The 18,135-nt window shown below is 34.2% G+C and overlaps 1 protein-coding gene and 1 non-coding gene across 4 annotated transcripts in view; both read left to right on the top strand.

The window, feature by feature from the left end:
- Nucleotides 1–18,135, top strand: part of IPO11 (importin 11) — a 157,589-nt gene that overhangs the window by 15,712 nt on the left and 123,742 nt on the right. For all 3 annotated transcript variants that reach the window (XM_019743722.3, XM_019743732.3, XM_088796520.1), the window contains 4 exons: nucleotides 662–762; nucleotides 7,393–7,465; nucleotides 8,897–9,100; nucleotides 16,380–16,512. In XM_019743722.3, coding sequence (XP_019599281.1) covers nucleotides 662–762; nucleotides 7,393–7,465; nucleotides 8,897–9,100; nucleotides 16,380–16,512 — 511 coding nt within the window. The remainder of the gene's footprint in view (nucleotides 1–661; nucleotides 763–7,392; nucleotides 7,466–8,896; nucleotides 9,101–16,379; nucleotides 16,513–18,135) is intronic.
- On the top strand, nucleotides 1,018–1,128 carry LOC141570833 (U6 spliceosomal RNA). Its single transcript, XR_012495285.2, has one exon. It is a non-coding gene; the product is annotated as a U6 spliceosomal RNA (small nuclear RNA).

Raw genomic sequence — 18,135 nt, forward strand, 5'->3', positions numbered from 1 at the left:
ACATGGTTTAGCTTGCACAGTCATTTTTACAGTCTCCCACTACTTTAGCAAGGACTGCCTGTATTTGGATTAACACAGTGAGTAGATTTTTTGAGTAATGGTTAATTTTGAGTTGAAATTATTCACATCACATCTGCCTTCATGTAACTTAAAAGTGTTCTGCTGTGAAACTTATTTGTAAGCATACTTGTTTTGATAAGGAGAGTACTTTGAAGTAGTCTATATCATACATGATTAATAACCCAGGGGCTTTACTCCTTAGAATCTTTGAATCTATGCTTTGGTGGGTCTACTTTTTCAATTTTAATTTAGAAGGTGTTTATTTTAATTTTGTGTGTGTGTAGTTGTGATATATAATTAGGTTTATTTTGTTTTACGCTTAGTAGGGAAATTCTCAATTTCGGCTTCAAAGTAGAATAGTATAATGAATCTCCTTCTCATATCCATTACTCAGCATAAACAATTAACATTCTCCTGAGCAGGTTTGCTTTCTTATATGAGTTGTAGAGCTATCAATATTTAGAAAATAACATGATATATGGAGGGACAAAATTTAAATGAAACATACATTTAAAAATCTATCTATATTTTAATGTAGGTATGTTAATTATACTTTTAACTTATTACATGTTCATTCTAATACTTTGTTTTCTATTTACAGAATATTTTCACAAACCATGCTCTGGATATAAATGTAAGGTGGCTTGCTGTGCTATATTTTAAAAATGGAATTGATCGTTACTGGAGACGAGTAGCACCTCAGTAAGTTCCATCGCTCTCCTTCTCCCAGTGTAATCCTTCCCAAATTCAGGGAGGTACTAGAATGTACCTTTTAAATTCTTTTTTGCATTTTATTTTAATTATATTTATTGAGGTAACAGTAGTAAAATTACATAGGTTTCAAGTGTACATTTCTATAATACATCATCTGTATATCACATTGTGAGCTCATCACCGGGAGTCAGTTCTTCCATCTGTTCTTATCACTACCTGTTCGTTCTTTATGTAAAAGAATGTGTTTCTCTTTACTTCAGTGGCACATACACTAAAATCGGAACAATACAGAGAGGAGTAGCATGGTCCCTGTGCTAGGATGATACGGGAATTGGTGAAGTGTTTCATACTTAAAAGAAAATAAAGTGTCTTAACTATTAAAGTAGAAAAATGTTCTCCGTAGTTAATTACAAATCAATATCCATATTACTGCTTTTCTCCCTGAGTTTTTATTTGGGAGAGGGAAGGTATGGATTTCTGGTTGGCCTATTTTCTAAGATCTCTAATTTTATGGGCACAAAACAAATGCTGAGTGAATGAGTCATGTCGAAAAAGTCTTTCTTTTTTTTTCTTTTTTTAAAGAAGTGTGCAGTTAGGATTTTGGAAAAAAATTATTGAAAAAGAAATCCCAGGTCATTTCTGAGCTAGCTGGAAATTTCAGAGTCTTCTGCATAATTTCCTTTGTGGTGGGAATGGGATAGTATACCTTTGTGATCTCATCAGATTCAGTTGTAACTCTGTAGGTGGTTAAGTGAACAGATTTCTCTTAATTAATTATATGTGAAGTAATTGACGGAAAGGCAGTGCAGATACAACTCGGGGGATTCCTTTGATAGCAAAAAGTGAAGCTTACTGAAGAAGTAACATAGTCTTTGTTCTCCAGTAGATGGCGCTATAGCTCTTTACGTTCTTATATTCATAAGGCTGTTAACAAAACAAAATAAAAATTGTTTGAGTACTTCAAAGTGCATATAAAATATGCCCTTGAATAATATTGGAAGCAACTAGAATAGTTTACGGCTGCACTTAAGATACTGCAGTAAACCCTTCTCTTATTTTAAAATTATTCATAATTTTGAGAGAAATGAAGTATTTGGAAACAGTGCAGCAACACAAGCTTCTGCTGCTATGTCCAATTAAATTTTAGATGTTTCCTAAAATTTATTTTTTACTGGTTATATAAAGCATATGGTTATAAATGACTATAAAAAGTCATTTGTAATGACTGGAAGGGAGAGTAAATTATGATTAAATATTTCAGATTTTACTTTCACAAAAAGAATTAGGAACTGAAATTTAGTTTAAACGTAAAAAGTTACTGAAGTCATTATGTGATATTAGTTAGTTAAATCCCAAGCTATCTCTTTTAATGTATATTGAGATACGAACTGTAAAGGAGATCAATGTACTTAGGGAACTAGGGTGTTAAGAGTGTGCTTAAAACGGGAGCAAGGGAGCAAAGATTAGTAATCAAACTCATGTTTCAATTTGACACTGAAAAGTCTGCTTGTTTGTATTCTTACCTTAGTTTCATGTTATATAGCTCCTATTCTTACACTGTTTTCATGGCAATAGGAGTAATTTAAGCTCGTGTATCATTATTATATACAATGTACCTTTAACTGGGTCCTAATTAATTAGGTATTATCCAACTTCTGCTTGGTATATAGTGTGAATTCATTTAATGATAGCATGTGCATAAAATTAAAGGTGGAATGTTAACTATTGGAGAATTGCCAAAGTTTTCTGCATGTTAATGACTTGTTTTCTGTAATATGTATTTTTTTTTTATATGGTCGGTTCCTCTCTCTAATCTGGTAGCTAATCATAATCATATTATAGTAATTCAAATGATGAAAACTGTTGAACCTGGCTCCTTGGCATAAAAGAAAACTTGAATTTCAAGCTTGAAGCAAAACATTATAGGAGAAAACATTTCAGGTGTTTGATGATAGAAGAGAGCTATTCAAGTTGGAAACTACAGCAGAGTTATGAAAGGATTAGAGATCATTTATAACGGGAAAGCATAGACTTTCATGGGGCTTTGACTCTTTTCACCCAAATGTTTTCCTTAATCTTGTTTTCTCATTTGTGTACTAACCTTGAGCAAGTCACTATTAAGGTTTAAAAACTTTTGTTGAAGTGTAATATGTAATATACTTAAAAAATGCACTGATGGGTACAATCTGAATGTTTTTATTGTGAACACACCCATGTTACTACCACTTGGAACCAGCTAGAACATTGCTAGCCTCCCAGAAGCCTCCCTCCGGCCCCCTCACCGTCCCCTATCCCACTCCCTCCCCGCAAGTAAGTATCAGCTCTGATATCTGTCACCATAGATTAGTTTTCCCTGTTTCTGAGCTTCATACAAATGGAAATCATAGAGTATGTTCTCTTTCGTGTCTGGCTTTTATTCAGTATTATCATTGTGAGATTTATCAATGTATTTTCATGGAGCAGTAGCTCACTCTTTTATGTAGGAGTATAGCATTCCATTTTGGGGACATACCACAATTATGTATTTGTTCTGCTGTTGATGGGCATTAAGGTTGTTGCTAGTTATTAACTATTAAAATAATGCTTCCTTGAAAACTCTTTTGCACGTCTTCTTGCAAATAAGTGTGCATTTTATTGTCATTTATGGTCAGATGTATGTTCAGTTCAACTTTAATAGATGCCATGAAATATTTTTCCAAATAGGTTGTACCAATTTACGCTCTCATCAGCAGCATATGAGTGTTGGCATTTACTCCACACTCTCATCAGCATCTGGTCTAATCTGTCTTCATTTTAGTCATGCTGGTGCGCTTGGTAATTTTTGCATTTTCCTGATGACAAATGAGTACCTTTTTCATATACTTACTAGTCCTTTGGATATCCTCTCCTGGGAAGGGAGAGCCTGCTGCTGTTTGCACATTAAAAAAAAAATTGCATTATCTTATTGATTTGTGGGACCTCATACATATTTTGGATATACGTAAGTCTTTGTTGAATGTACATATTGAAAATGTCTTCTCCCACTTTATGACTTGCCTTTTCACTTTCTTACTGGTGTTTTTGATGAAGAGAAGTTCTTAATTTTAATGAAGTTCAATTTAACTAACTTTCTCTTATAGTTCTTTTGGGGCCTATTTACAGAATTTTTGCTCAATCCAAGGTCATAAAAATAATCTGTTTTCTACTAGAAGCTTTGTTTAGTTTTCATATGTAGGTGTATGTTCTATCTGGAAGTGATTTCTTTGTAAGGTTCATATGTGAAGTAGGGACAACACCATGCTTCCTTTGTTATAAATCAGGTACTTTATATGTATGGATCTGTTTTGGATTCTGTTTTGTTCTGTTGGCCTATTTGTCTGTTCTTGCTTTAGTTATTGTACTTTATAAGCCTTGATGTATTTTCTGTTACTTTTTTGGATTTTAATTTGCTGGTCCTTTTCTAGCTTATTGAGATGAAAGCTTAGATAATTGATTTTCAGTTTTTCTTCTTAAATATGTATTTAAAACATTAAGGCTTTACTTGTAATCATGGCTTTAGTTCTGTTTCACGAGCCTTATTATGTTGTGTTTTCATTAGTATTCAGTTAAAAATATTTAAAAATTTCTCCTGTGATTTTTTAGACCCATGTATTAATTAGAAGTATATCATGTAATTAATTTCCAAACATGTGGGGCTTTTTAGCTATTGTTACTGATTTCATCTCTTGAAATGTGCTGTCTTTTACGATCCCAGCATATGGTATTTTAATAAATGTTTTGTGTGCATTTGAAAGGGATGTGTGTTTACCATTGTGGATTGTGATATTTTATATATGTCGACTAGGTCAAAATTTTTAATTGTACTATTCAAATCTTTTATATCCTTATTGATTTTGTGGTGTTTTTTCCATCACTTACTGAGAGAGATGTGTGAATCTCCAAATGTGATTATGGACATGCCTATTTCTTTTCATTCTGTTTTTGCTTTCTGTATATTGACGCTTTATTATTAGGATCATATAAGTTCTGGGTTATTATATTCCTGTAGAATTGACCTTGTCCTTATTGTAAAATGTTTCTCTTAATTTCTACTAATGTGTTTTGGCTAAACTCCAGTTTGTCTAATTTTAAGAGAGCCACCCCAGGCATCTCATGGTTGCATGGTATATCTTTTCCTTTATCTTTCAGTATTTCTTTGTGTTTCATTTATAATGTTTCTCTTATAAGCAGCAAATAGTTGTGTTTTTTTATTCAATCTGATAAATGTCTTTAATTTCAGTACTATGTCCATTTGCATTTAATATAATTACTGATAAAGTTGAGGGTAAGTCTATCATCCACCATTTGTTTTCTCTTTGTTTCTGTCTGATCTTTATCCTCCCCCCCTTTTTTTCTTGCCTTCCTTTGAATTATTTAAGACATTTTTTGTTAATTTTTCTCTCTGCAAGATTATTAGGACACTTTTTCCATATAATGCAAAATCTTTAACTTCGTTTATACCTTCCTGTTTTTTATGCTCTTGTTGAGTACTTTAATTCTACACATATTTTAAACTCTACAATATACTATTTTATATTATCTTGCCAGCAGTATTCATTTAAATTTACTTTTTTAGTGTTCTTCATTCCTTTCAGTGTTGCCAGGCTTCCATTTGAATCCATTTGTTTTCTGCCTGAAGAACTGCCATTAGTATTTTTTCGTGCACATTGTCAATGAACTCTCTCAAAAATAAGTTCTTTTTTTCTCGTTATGCTTCAATCTGGGTTTTTTTCCACTGAACTTTCAGTTACTTTTATCTCACTTGCTATGTTTACCAGTTCTAGACTTTCCCTTTGGCATTTTTTAAAAAACAAATTGCAGTTGTCTGAAATTCTCCATTTTTCACCTATTTTTCTTGAAGGTAATCATCATAAATATTTTAAATTGTGATTTGGGTAATTGCAATGTTTGTATCTCCTGTTTCTATTTGTGTTTTGATTTCAGTCATTTTTTCCTGTTTCATATTATGCCTGATACATTTTGATTGAATGCTGAACATTGCATGGGGAAAATCGGAGAGGCTTTGAATTCTGTTCTCTTTTCTCCAGAGAGAATTTCATTTTCTCCGGGCAAGCAAATAGGTTATGAATTCAATCATGATCTAATTGAGGGTGGTCTTGTGCTGGTTTACTCTTAATCCCAGGTTTTAGCCTTCCTGGGGCTTCGACTGCAAGCCTTAGGTGTTCACTAAACTATTGCCTGCTGGGTGGGCCCTCAACATCAGTTTTTGTCTTTCCAGCACTGTGAGACCTCTCCTTAGCCCTTTTAGTCTCTTAGCTGTTACTTTCAGCTTGATTTCTTGTGGGCAAATACTTCATGGGGAAATGTGCTGGTTCATCAGAGTTCTTTTCCGCTCTATCTAAGACCCCATCTCTTAAAGTGCTGGCTGCCTTCCTGGTTTTTAGATGCTGTATGGCTGCTGTATCAAAGTACCACAAACTGGGTAGTTTAAAACAATGGAAGTGTGTTTTCTCACAGTTCATGAGGCTAGAAGTCTAAAATGAAGGTGCTTGGCAGAGTTGTGCTCACTCTGAAGACTTTAAGGAAGAATCCTGTCTCTTGTTAGCTTCTGGTTGTGGTCTGCAATCCTTGGTGTTCCTTGGCTTGCAGCTGCATCTCTCCAATGTCGCCTCTATCATCACATAGGCTTCTTTTCACTTGTCTCCTCTGAGTCGCTGTCCAAATTTCCCTCTCCTTATAAAAGGCACCAGTCATTGGATTAGGGTCCACTCTAATCCAGTATGACCTCATTTTAACTTGATTACATCTGCAAAGCCCCAGTCTCCAAAGGAGGTCACAGTCACAGGTTCTTGGGGTTGGCCACTTTGACATATCTTTTTGTGGGAACACAATTCACCTCAACAGTTGCCTTAAAACTTTTAAAAAATTATATACAACTTTTATAGCTGATCTTATTGGGACGATTCATGTGCCAGAATGGAAAACTTTAAAATAGTGCTTTAAATTTAATTTTTAAATAAACAATACATTCGTATAGTTAAAAAATCAAAATGTATGCAGTGAGTATTCTCCATCCCTGTCCTTTTGCTGTCTAGTTTCCTTCCTCATTTGTAGTCAAAATAATCAGTATTGTGTTTATCCTTTTCAGACACATAAAATGGAAGATTTTAAACTACTTGATTTCTAATGAGTTTTCCATTCCAAATATTCTCTCTTTCCTGATCCCTTTCCCCATAGGGATCCCTTTCACTCAGATTTTATAGAAGAAGTCAGTGGAAGAATAATATTTACTCATTACAGATTTTGTTTAGCCAATCATTAATTTTTTGTAGGTAACTATTTTCACATCAATAAAAGCAAACATCAAAATATCACATTCATTACTGTGGACTTCTTTCTTTTGGCTTACTATTTTGTGCTTCCTATTTAATTGTGAAGGGATTTATGCTTTTGAATAACTTGATGTGCAAACGTACAAGTAATGGAAATAATTTAATTTATTATTTTATTTGTATACCAACACAATCAGGGACACCTTGTTTGAAAGGCTTTGCATTGTTAAAATTGTAAGACAGTAGTGCTTACCTTCATTCATTGTTAGACAACCTTCTCTTGCATAATAAATACGTGTTTTTACAGTGCTCTCTCAGAGGAGGAGAAATCTACATTGCGTGCAGGGCTGATCACCAACTTCAATGAACCAATAAACCAGGTTAGTGAGAAAATTAATGCCATCTATTCCTTCTCTTCATTAGGTTTTGCTTTTTTTCCAAACTAATTTTGTTTCTTGGCATTAAAAATAAAATCTTATTGCATAACATACATTTGATGATTATACACATTTTTTTTTTTTTTTTAATTTGGAGATCCAGTTCTAGCTGTTAAGAATTTTGGTTAGATTTGGCTACTAATTATTTAAAACTCAGAAGTCATTTGAAGATATACTTGTATATTTTTTAAATTTTAGAGCCAATATTGAAATCAAATCTGTATATATGTAGTCTTACTGCATAGAAATTAATTTCAATGATTTAGATGATCCTTCCCTGCTTTTTAAAAAAGTTACAGGATGATTTCAGGTTTTTGTCTATTTCTTTCATCTATCACATTTTCAATTCTTACTGCTCTGTGGGGGATAGACAGTAAACTATATAGTTTTATTTTTTTCACTCCTGTGTAGTGAGGTTTTTTTTTCCTTCTGAGAATAAGTTTTACTTACGGATACAAAGGATCTTAAATTTTTACAAGTTACTTCTATTTATCATATTTGAGTCTTTTAATTTGAATACTAAAGCACATTGCACTTGTTGGTTTATCCAAAGCAGTTTTATCTCAACCTATTTAAATGATCTCAGTTTTCTGCTTTATAGTTCCTTATGGAGATCAGGGAAGATGGAGAGGAACGGAGTAACTCACTGGGGCAGTGGGTGGTTAGGAATGGTTTGGGTGATTGAGAGGTAGTAAACCGTTACTTAGAGGTTCAGTCCACCAGGATTTGGGAAACACTGAACTGAGCAGACATCATTATTTAAATAATTAATATTTGATGTTTGTTTCTACTCTTAGGTCAGTGGTTCTCAAACTTTGTGATCTTAGAAATTCCTAATACTGCCAAAATAAAGCTCTAAAGGATTATATCTGTTGATATTTACTGTAGTAGAAATTCAAACTGAAAAATTTTAAGATATTAATTAATTAAAAATAATACCATTGTTAACATAAATAGAATTTTAAATAACAATCAATAGCTATTCATACAATTTAATGAGAAGAGTTGCATTGTTCTTCATTTTTGCATATCTCTTTACTGTCTGGCTATTTAAAAGAAGACATCTAGGTTTTCATATTTGCTTCTTTGTTTACTCTGTTGTGATATATTTTTTTAGAAGTTACATGAAGAAAAATGATAACGTTACTGGGAAAGGGAGGAACTCACAGACCCCTGAAAGGGTTTTGGGCTCCCCCAGAGATCCATAGACCACACTTTGAGAACGACTGTCTTAAGCAATTGTTTAGTGAAATTTTATTCACTTTGTTCAAATGTATACTCAACCAAAAAGGTACTTTGCAGCTATGGCATGAATGCATTCCTTATCCATTGCTTTGGTTACGTGTTTTCTTCTGATTAAATTTTCCCCTCTAGATTGCAACTCAGATTGCCGTGCTGATTGCAAAAGTTGCTCGACTGGACTGTCCCAGGCAGTGGCCTGAGCTGATTCCCACTCTAATAGAATCTGTGAAAGTCCAAGATGATCTTCGACAGCACAGAGCATTACTTACCTTCTATCATGTTACCAAGACTCTGGCTTCTAAACGTCTGGCTGCTGATAGAAAACTGTTTTATGATGTAAGTGGTTTAACACAGTTAAATTTGATTATGAAAACCGTGCTATAAAAACGTTTCATGATTTTACCTCTAAATATTTTATTGAAAGATTATGAATTTTTTTCTAATTGACCTCAAAAGGTCCAGAATAATAGATAACATCTGAAAGAGTTTAAGCTGGGTAGTGATCTGGCTAGAAAGATCACTTCATTGCTAGTGAGGGGGACTGTTTGGTAGACAACAGTCTCTGTTTGGCAAAGAGACTGGTTCTGCTTTCTCAAGTTGTACTCTCCAAATGTGTTACCTTGGTTTTCAGGTATCATTTGTATTTAGCCTAGGTAGTCCCTACAGGTTGTACCTCATCAGGGTTCTTATTCTGGATAGCTTGTGTGAGGTAGTTTCCTGACCATTTCAATTTTCTTTCTTAGTTTTCTTCCAGTGTGAGGCTGTTTCCTCTCCATATAGAATGAAGTAGAGGTCTACCCAGCATGTTGTACTTACTTTCTGCGCAGTGCTTATTAATACATTGTGTTGCGTTATAATTGTTACCTTTCTGAGCTCCACTACACTGAGTTTTATGAGGAAGGACTGTAGCTTTTATTGTTAGACCCCTGTTGTCAAGCCCAGAAGAATGTATATAAGCTGTGGTTCTCTGTAATTGTTTATTAAATGAATAAACAGTAGAAGAGGAGGCTTGTTTTTAGGTACCTGCTAGATTTTAAAGTGTATAGTGCAAAATTTCAAAAAGCAGGAGTTTTGGGAGGATATACGTAACTGAAGGTACCTGGGGGAAAAAATTCAGCTTAGCACCTTTCACTTTGGAATGGAGCAGCTGAACCTGGAAACATGGAGCACAGTGTAAACGAGGAGGACAGTGTTGTCTGATGGGGTTGGGGTACGAGATGCACAGCGTAATTGAAGACAGCATATACGGGAAGATACTGTAAAAAGCAATTTTGCTAGTTAATAAAGTGGCCCCTATTATTTTGGTAATCCAAAATACAGGAAAATCTTCCTTTAAGTAAATATTTACTGTAATGCCAAGATGGTCTTCATGTACTAAATTAGTTTTCCACATAAAAAAATATGTAAGCTCATTATTGAGCTAGTTGCTATGGCAGAGCAGTGCAGTGCGCACTTAAAACTGTTACCTGCTGCTCAGTGTGTCCCAACAATTTTTATATTCTATTTTCTTTCCACATTAAAATAAATTAAGTTCTTTTCAGGGGTGACAAATTGCAGAATTAATAGTAGGGAGAAAATTGTTTTGCAGTGACAAAATTGAGCATGATTTGACACAAAAAGGAATTTGTTTTCTATAAAATAGTATATGCTTTTTATACAAAACTGAATATAAAAAAGTTGACAATAAGTACAGTTAAAATCAAAATCTAAAGTCTATGAAAGCAAGGAAATTTAAGGTACCGATCATAATTCTAGTGTAATTATAAATATATTAACCAAATATATTTTGTAGACATGATGTGTAACCCACAAAGGTATATGCTAAGGTAAATGAAGTAATCCAAACCTAAGAAGGATGAAAGCAATATATTTTACTTGTTCTTAGAAGTATGGGTTAACAAATATGAGAAGACCAGTTTTCCAGTGAAGAATGTTTGTACTGAGTAGCTTTGGGATTTTGAGCAAGACAGTTAAATTTTATGACTCTTTAAAATCTCCATTCAAGCACACAACAGATGTTGGCGAGGATGTGAAGAAAAGGGAACCCCGGTGCACTGTTGGTGGGATTGCAAATTGGTACAGCCACTATGGAAAACAGTATGAGGGTTCCTCAAAAAATTAAAAATAGAACTACCTTATGACCCAGCAGTCCCAATCCTGGGTATTTATCCAAAGAAATCCAAAATGCTAATTCGAAAAAATATATGCACCCCTATGTTTACTGCAGCACTATTCACAATAGCCAAGACATGGAAACAACTGGAATAGCTGACTGGATAAAGAAATTGTGGTACATTTATGCAATGGAGTATTATTCTGCTATAAAAAGAATGAAATCTTACCATTTGCAACAGCATGGATGGACCTAGAGGATATTATACTAAGTGAAATAAATCAGACTGAGAAAGACAAATACCATATGATCTCACTTATATGTGGAATCTAAAGAACAGAATAAAGGACCCAACAAGATAAATAGAAACAGAAAACAAACTGATGGTTGCTAGATGGGAGGGGAACTGGTGGGCTGGGTGAGAGGTGAAGGAATTAGAAAGTACAAATTGGTAGTCACAAAATAGTCGTGGAGATATGAAATACAGTATGGAGAATATAGTCAATAATGTAAAAACAATGTATAGTGTCAGATGGTAGTAGATTTATTTGTGGGATCACTTCATAAATTATATAAATGCTTACCACTGTTCTGTACACCTGAAATTAATATAAAATAATACTGAATGTCAACTGTAATTAAATATATATGATAGTCATAGGATGTAAAGTACAGCATAGGGAATAGAGTCAATAGTATTGTAATAGCTGTGTACGGTGTCAGATGCGTAGGTGACTTGTTGGGGTTATCACTTTATGAGGAGTGTAAATGTCTAATCAGTATGTTGTTTTGTACACCTGAAACTAATAAAATAAAAAAATAAAGATTTCCTTTCAGTTCTAAAGTTATGTGATTCTATGACTTTATAATCTTTGTCACTCTAGCTTAATCTGTATAAGCAGCATTAAAGTTTCGAGATGGAAATTTCAGTTATAGCATAACTTAAATATAGATGTTTGTGTTTTTAATTGTAGTTTTCTAGAAGCCAAGACCTTTTCATATTTAATTTTATTCCTCTTTTGTATTTTCTTGGTATAAAACTGAGGTCTTGACCTACTGACGTAATTCGATCCTTTGCTGTGTAATTTTGATATACGATTACTCTTGACCAATGTGCATGTTAAGAGTGTGCTGACCTCTGCACAGTCCAAAATCTGTGTGTAATTTTGACTTCCCCAAAACCTAACTACAATTATCCCTTGGTATCCAAGGGAGATTGGTTCCAGGACCCTCGCGGATACTGAAATCCATGGATGCTCTAGTCCCTTATATAAAGCGGTGTAAAACAATGCATACAGTCAGCCCTCTGCATCTGCAGGACCTCAGCTGTAGATTGAAAACAGTATTATGGATTCCTGGTTAGTTTGGTCTGCGAATGTGAAGCCCAGGAATACAGAGGGCCGACTCTATTGTTTATTGAAAAAAAATCCACATATAAGTGGACCCACATAGTTCAACACATGGTGTTGAAATGGTAACTGTATAACCAGTTAGTTTTCTTAAGAAAATTTCAAACATACTCTTGTTGAGAGAACAGTACAACAAACCCCCATATACCTTTCACCCATATTTATCAGTTCCTTAGGTGTGGCCATGTTTGCTTTTCCCCTTTGTTGGAGCAAATCCTGGCATGTCATTTCATCCCCAAATATTTCGGTGTGAATCTCTAAAAAGGACATTTTCCATAACCTGTTTTTTTAGGATTTTAAGAATTAAAATCTTAAATTCTTCTGTCTAAGAGTAATTCAATAGATATTGATTGCTTATTGTGTACAAGACATACGTGCCAGTACATTACTGAGGGATATGAAAGACTATAGTAGTCTCTTCACATTCATGGGGAAAAAGTCATAAGTCATAAACCATTCAGTTTTTAAAATTCTGCTAGGTTTTAGCCTTGCTCATAATAACAACAGAATACAGTGTTTTGCTTTCTTCCACTGCAGATTTGAATAGCTTACTAAATGACAAACCCTCAAAAGTTATTTAGTAAGCTATTCAAATCTGCAGTGGAAGAAAGCAAAACACTGAATTCTGTTATTATGAGCAAGGCTAAAACTTAGGAGAATTTTAAAAACAAGGGTTTATGGTGAATTATGTTATATAAGACTCGGTCTTATTTTACTGTAATTTTTGCTCCAAAAGGCACATTAGAGCTAATTGTCCTGCTAGGTCTTATTTTTGGGGAAACATGGTATTACTTGCATAATGAAGATAAAAGAAAACTGTAAGGCAAGGTGAAGTCAAGTTACAGTACTTCAGAAGAGTCTTGCTGATGAATTACCATGTTTTCTTAATAAATTAACAAAACAGAAGCACATAGCTACTTTGAGATGGGTTGGTTAGTGTAAGATCACGCAACATCGTAGCAGAGACTCACATTTACTCCTTGTAAAGTTATAACTCAATAATATAGTCCTAGAGGAAATTTTCAAATAGTTGAAGTTCTGAATGTTAAATCTGAGAAAGCCAAGGTGCCACTTGTATGGTACAGCTCTAGCCTTCAGGATATAACAGTGTAGAAAAAAATGTTTAAGAGATAAATATACACACATTTAAGGAAATCATCAAATAAGTTAAATAGATCTGTTTTCAGTTTTGTTTGGGTGATTCTAATTGTCGCACTAAATGCCATGTTGATTCTAAATTTTCTCTCTTGCTCTGCCAAATTTTATATTGGCTTTTTAAGTACATTATTCAAAGAATGACTCCATTAATTTATAAAAGGTCATTTCTGCTATGAATCAGTTTGAGGATTTGAGCGTGTGTGTATCTAGGCTTATATTGGTGTATATTGATATATTAATATGGGGGAAAGAAGAACCTTTCGGTGGGAACTTTAAGGGAGGAGAGATTCAAGGTGACAGCTTAATCCAAAAAACAGGAGAAGCTGTGCACTGAACAGAAGAGAAGATTTTGAGTATAGCTTATTCTTTCTGTATAGTTCACTACTCTTATTCTGGGGCCTGGAAAAAGGAGAATAAAAATTCAAAAACCCTACCACCCAAATCTCTGTAAGTTGCTCCTAAGCAGTATTAATTTATGCTGTGTTCTTTTACCCATTTATCTGTCCATTGACAAATATTTGGGTTCTTATTCATGCCAGTCACTGTATTGGATGCCTGAGATGCAGCTAACTGGGAATAATGGTAGATTCCTAAGTGGAGAAGTAGTAGTTTCATGTCCTTCTCCCTCTTACTGAATTGAAACTTTGGATTCATAAGAAGATTGTCTAGGCACCAGTGGCTCGAGACAAGCTCTTGCCAGGATTAGAGAACTTTAGGGATCTGGAAGATGGGCCACAGTGATCTTCCTGGGCCTGAGCTGGACCAATTGCAGGTTTGAGAACAAAATGCAAATTAGGTTTTACTAAAAAATATGTAGGTGACGGATTTTCTGGGTCTTTAGGAATGTCCTTTATTGAAGGTAAGTAAATATCAGTTGAGAAACATTGGCAGTTTGATTGGAAACTTTTGTTTAGATAGATGCTGTACCCACCAAAGCTTCTGGCCTGACACATTTTGGTAATTTCATATATATCTATATAATGATTAAATGGAAGCAAATATATATTTAAGCCTTGTATTAAAGAAAAAGTTGATTACTACTAAAGTAACTACCTTTCTTGTTAAGAATATACAGGTGTTTTAAAAACTTCTTGTTAGCAAATTTTAAAAACATACAGAAAAGTAACGGACAAGTATAAACTGCCATATACCCATCAGCTAGAGTTAGCAGTTACCAGTTTGCTTTATTGCTTTTCTCTAAGGTATTTTAAAGTAACTTAAAGATTATGTGATATTTTATTACTAAATAACTTCAGTATTCATCTGTAAAAGGATAGATTTATTTCTATATAATCACACACTTTCATCACACCTAAGGCAAGTAAAAATAGTGATTCAATATTATTTAATACTTTTAGTCAATTTTCTACATTGTTCTACAAGTGGTTTGTTTGAGTCAGAAAAATGAATAAGGTGGGTACATTTGGTTGTGTCTCCTAAGTATCTTTTAATTAGAATAGTATTCATTTCCTTCCTTTTTTTATGCCATTGACTTGTTGAAGAAGCTGGCTCAGTTGTCTTATGCAATGTTGTACGTTCTGCATTTGTTTATATACTTCTTGATTAGATTCATGTTAAGCATGTTTTGACAACTACAGTTTATGGTTAATATTTATTGCCCCACTTTTCGTGATGAATTACAAGACTTTGATTGAAAAGATTTTCAGTGCTAACTTTTCTTAGGGGAAAATTGTGAGGGCAATGGTCCTGAGGCCAAAATAGTTTAATATTTGAAATGCTGAAAGAAATAAATCTTGTAATGGTTCCCTTTTGAAATTCAAGGAGTCAAGTCTGATTACTTCTCAGTTAAAGTCACTCAGCAGTCAATGGGTGGCCACTGTTTCTTCTGATTTAGAAACAGAAAATACAAGTATTTGGGATTTTTGTGCACCAGTACTTAAAAAGTTTCATTAAATAGCTTATTCCTGTATTGTCTGAATATTCCCTCCCCTATCCACATTTTTGTGAAGAAATATGGAACGGATATTTTTATTCTTCCTACTTGCTTGCTTCATTACTTTCTTTTTTCCAGCTGTACTTCTAGAAGCATACATCAGCTGGCATTTTCTGGAGCAGATAAAAGCTTGTGCAAGGCGTGTGTATGTAGGATAGTTGGCAGTGTTTCTTTCCAGATTCCTGTGGTTTCTTTCCTCTTTACCTGTCTCCCTCTTTTACTGTTGGGCCAAAAAGGTATTGAGTGCTATTGCTGCTTCCTCATTCCAAACATCGTGTTTTTGAGTAGGGGACTTAAGCACAAGAAAAGAAGTATAATAGATAACATTAGACTGTAGCGCATGCAATAGACTAAGTATTGTTTCAAGAAACTACTAGTATTTTAGGGTGTGTGTCTATGTATGTGTGTGTGTGTTCATAGCAACAGCTAATGTAAACTGTACTTACTACTGTGCAGTTTGGCTTAAAAAGTTTGAATGTTGTGATAAATGATTCTTGACCATTTCAAATCTCATTGGAAATGTATGCTTAATAATGACAATGTATTACTACTGTGTTTCCCTGAAAATAAGATCTAGCCGGAAAATCAGCTCTAGTGCGCCTTTTGGAGCAAAAATTAATATAAGACCAGGTCTTATAGTAAAATAAGACCAAGTATAATATAATATAGCATAACATAACATAACATAACATAACATAACATAACATAACATAACATAACATAACATAACATAACATAACATAACATAACATAACATAACATAACATAACATAACACCGGGTCTTATATAATAATAATACAATATAACATAATGTAATATAATGTAATATATAAGATTAGGTCTTATATTAATTTTTGCTCCAAAAGACGCATTAGGGCCGATTGTCCTGCTAGGTGTTATTTGGGGGGAAACATGGTACATAGGTCTAATTGATTACTGAAATCTGTAATGTGAACAAATTTGTTGATATTTCTTTTCAGTTAGCTTCTGGAATTTATAATTTTGCCTGCTCTCTGTGGAATCATCATACGGACACATTCCTTCAGCAAGTTTCTTCTGGCAATGAAGCTGCAGTTCTAAGTTCACTAGAACGAACTCTACTGTCATTAAAAGGTACTGTTACACTTGATGTGTTCGTTTTTGAAATGACAAACCTCAGAACCGTCATCAGTTCCTCTGGATGGATTTTCTGTTCCTAGTCGCACTGGAAAAATAAGATGTCAGTCTTTCCCTTAGAGACAAGGGCTTATTTGTAGTTTGTTTTTCTTTTGTGAGAATAGCTCTTCCTCTATTCTAATTGATGAAAGTGTGCAGTAGTTTTATATTCACATTACTCGTGTCTCAGGGTTCTGAATACATTCCTTTCAAGTACTTCTAGTTTTGCTTCCGCTTTACATTTCTCATGTATGTAACAATAAGGGCTCCTACCCTTACCACTGTCATGCTAACTCTCCTAACTCCTGTCCCCAAGGCTTAGCAGAGCTCTATTTCCCAGCTCTCTTTTCCTTGGGAACTCAGATTCTGTCTTTCTTATTTGTGCCTTAGACTCATTTGGATTTTTAGAAGGTGCTTGATGGGATCCCATATTGGCATGTAGTTTCTTGCTTGTAGGCATTCTCTAGCAGAAATCTCCATTTCACCTTCCCTTAGCTGAGTTATTTGTCTTAAATGCATGCTGAGGTTCCTTTCCTTTCTAAAACACTTACTTGGCTCATTCTCTTTGTCTTGTAGCCTCTCCTTCTGTTCTGGTTGCTAAGGCTGCTTTAGTTTGTGTATCTAAGTTTGATCTCAGCCAGCCTTTAGTTTTCTCTTACTACAGTTCATTTAGCATCCTTCTGTTTATTCACAAGACCTTTTATCATGCTCACTCTGGTACCTTAAGATGCCGTCATACACTGTTATGTCACTTATGTTAACCAGACAATGGATGCACAAAACCTAAACTGTCAGCACATTTTGGTGAACCTTGTGGACAAAAGTGTGAATGATTGTAAAGGATTGTTGACAAGTAAAACCCATTGTACAGGTGGTTATACAAGTGAGTGGTGATGGCTTTGTCAGTATCCTTGAGGAAGAAATTAAAAGGTCTTAGAAAGAGATGTTTATTGAGAAAGAATTAGAGAAACTGATAAGGTTATATACACAAAACTGTGTAAGTACTGAATATAATGATTAAGGAATTGTATGAGTTCTCTTGATTGTCGAGCTTTCTTGCTTTACTGATTTCAAAGTTTAACTCCTGACAAAAAGGATGAAACTCTACTCTCCATTAGCCTGCTTAAAGCTTTTTAATACCTCCCCATCTCAAGGTCTTAGATACACATTAGCATTGCTGTGGCATTCAACCTGGAAAAAAACCCGTAGCATTTTTCTTTAAAATACTTATTTTGTCCAGCTATAAATGTCTACCCTGTTACAACTTAAAGAAGACTTAGGACTAGAATTTTTGTTACATGTAATCTCTTAAGTTTATACCTATGTGCATTTAGTATCGTTTAGACATTCATTATTTCATTCAACAAATTTATAGGCAGGTGATTGGTGCTGGGGAGACAGACATAATAAAATGGCTACACAAATACATGTGAAATAACATCTGTGACAGAGGCCTTACTGTTGTTAAAGTTACTGATGATATGGTTAGAAAAGGCTTCCCTGAGGAAATGAGGTTTGAATCAAAACCATAAAGTGAAAGTTAACTAAATGACGGAGGGAGAAGAAAAAGACCCTCCCAGG

This window comes from Rhinolophus sinicus, chromosome 3, assembly GCF_057876585.1.
Source record: "Rhinolophus sinicus isolate RSI-liver-muscle chromosome 3, RSI-T2T, whole genome shotgun sequence".
Classification (NCBI taxonomy): domain Eukaryota; kingdom Metazoa; phylum Chordata; class Mammalia; order Chiroptera; family Rhinolophidae; genus Rhinolophus; species Rhinolophus sinicus.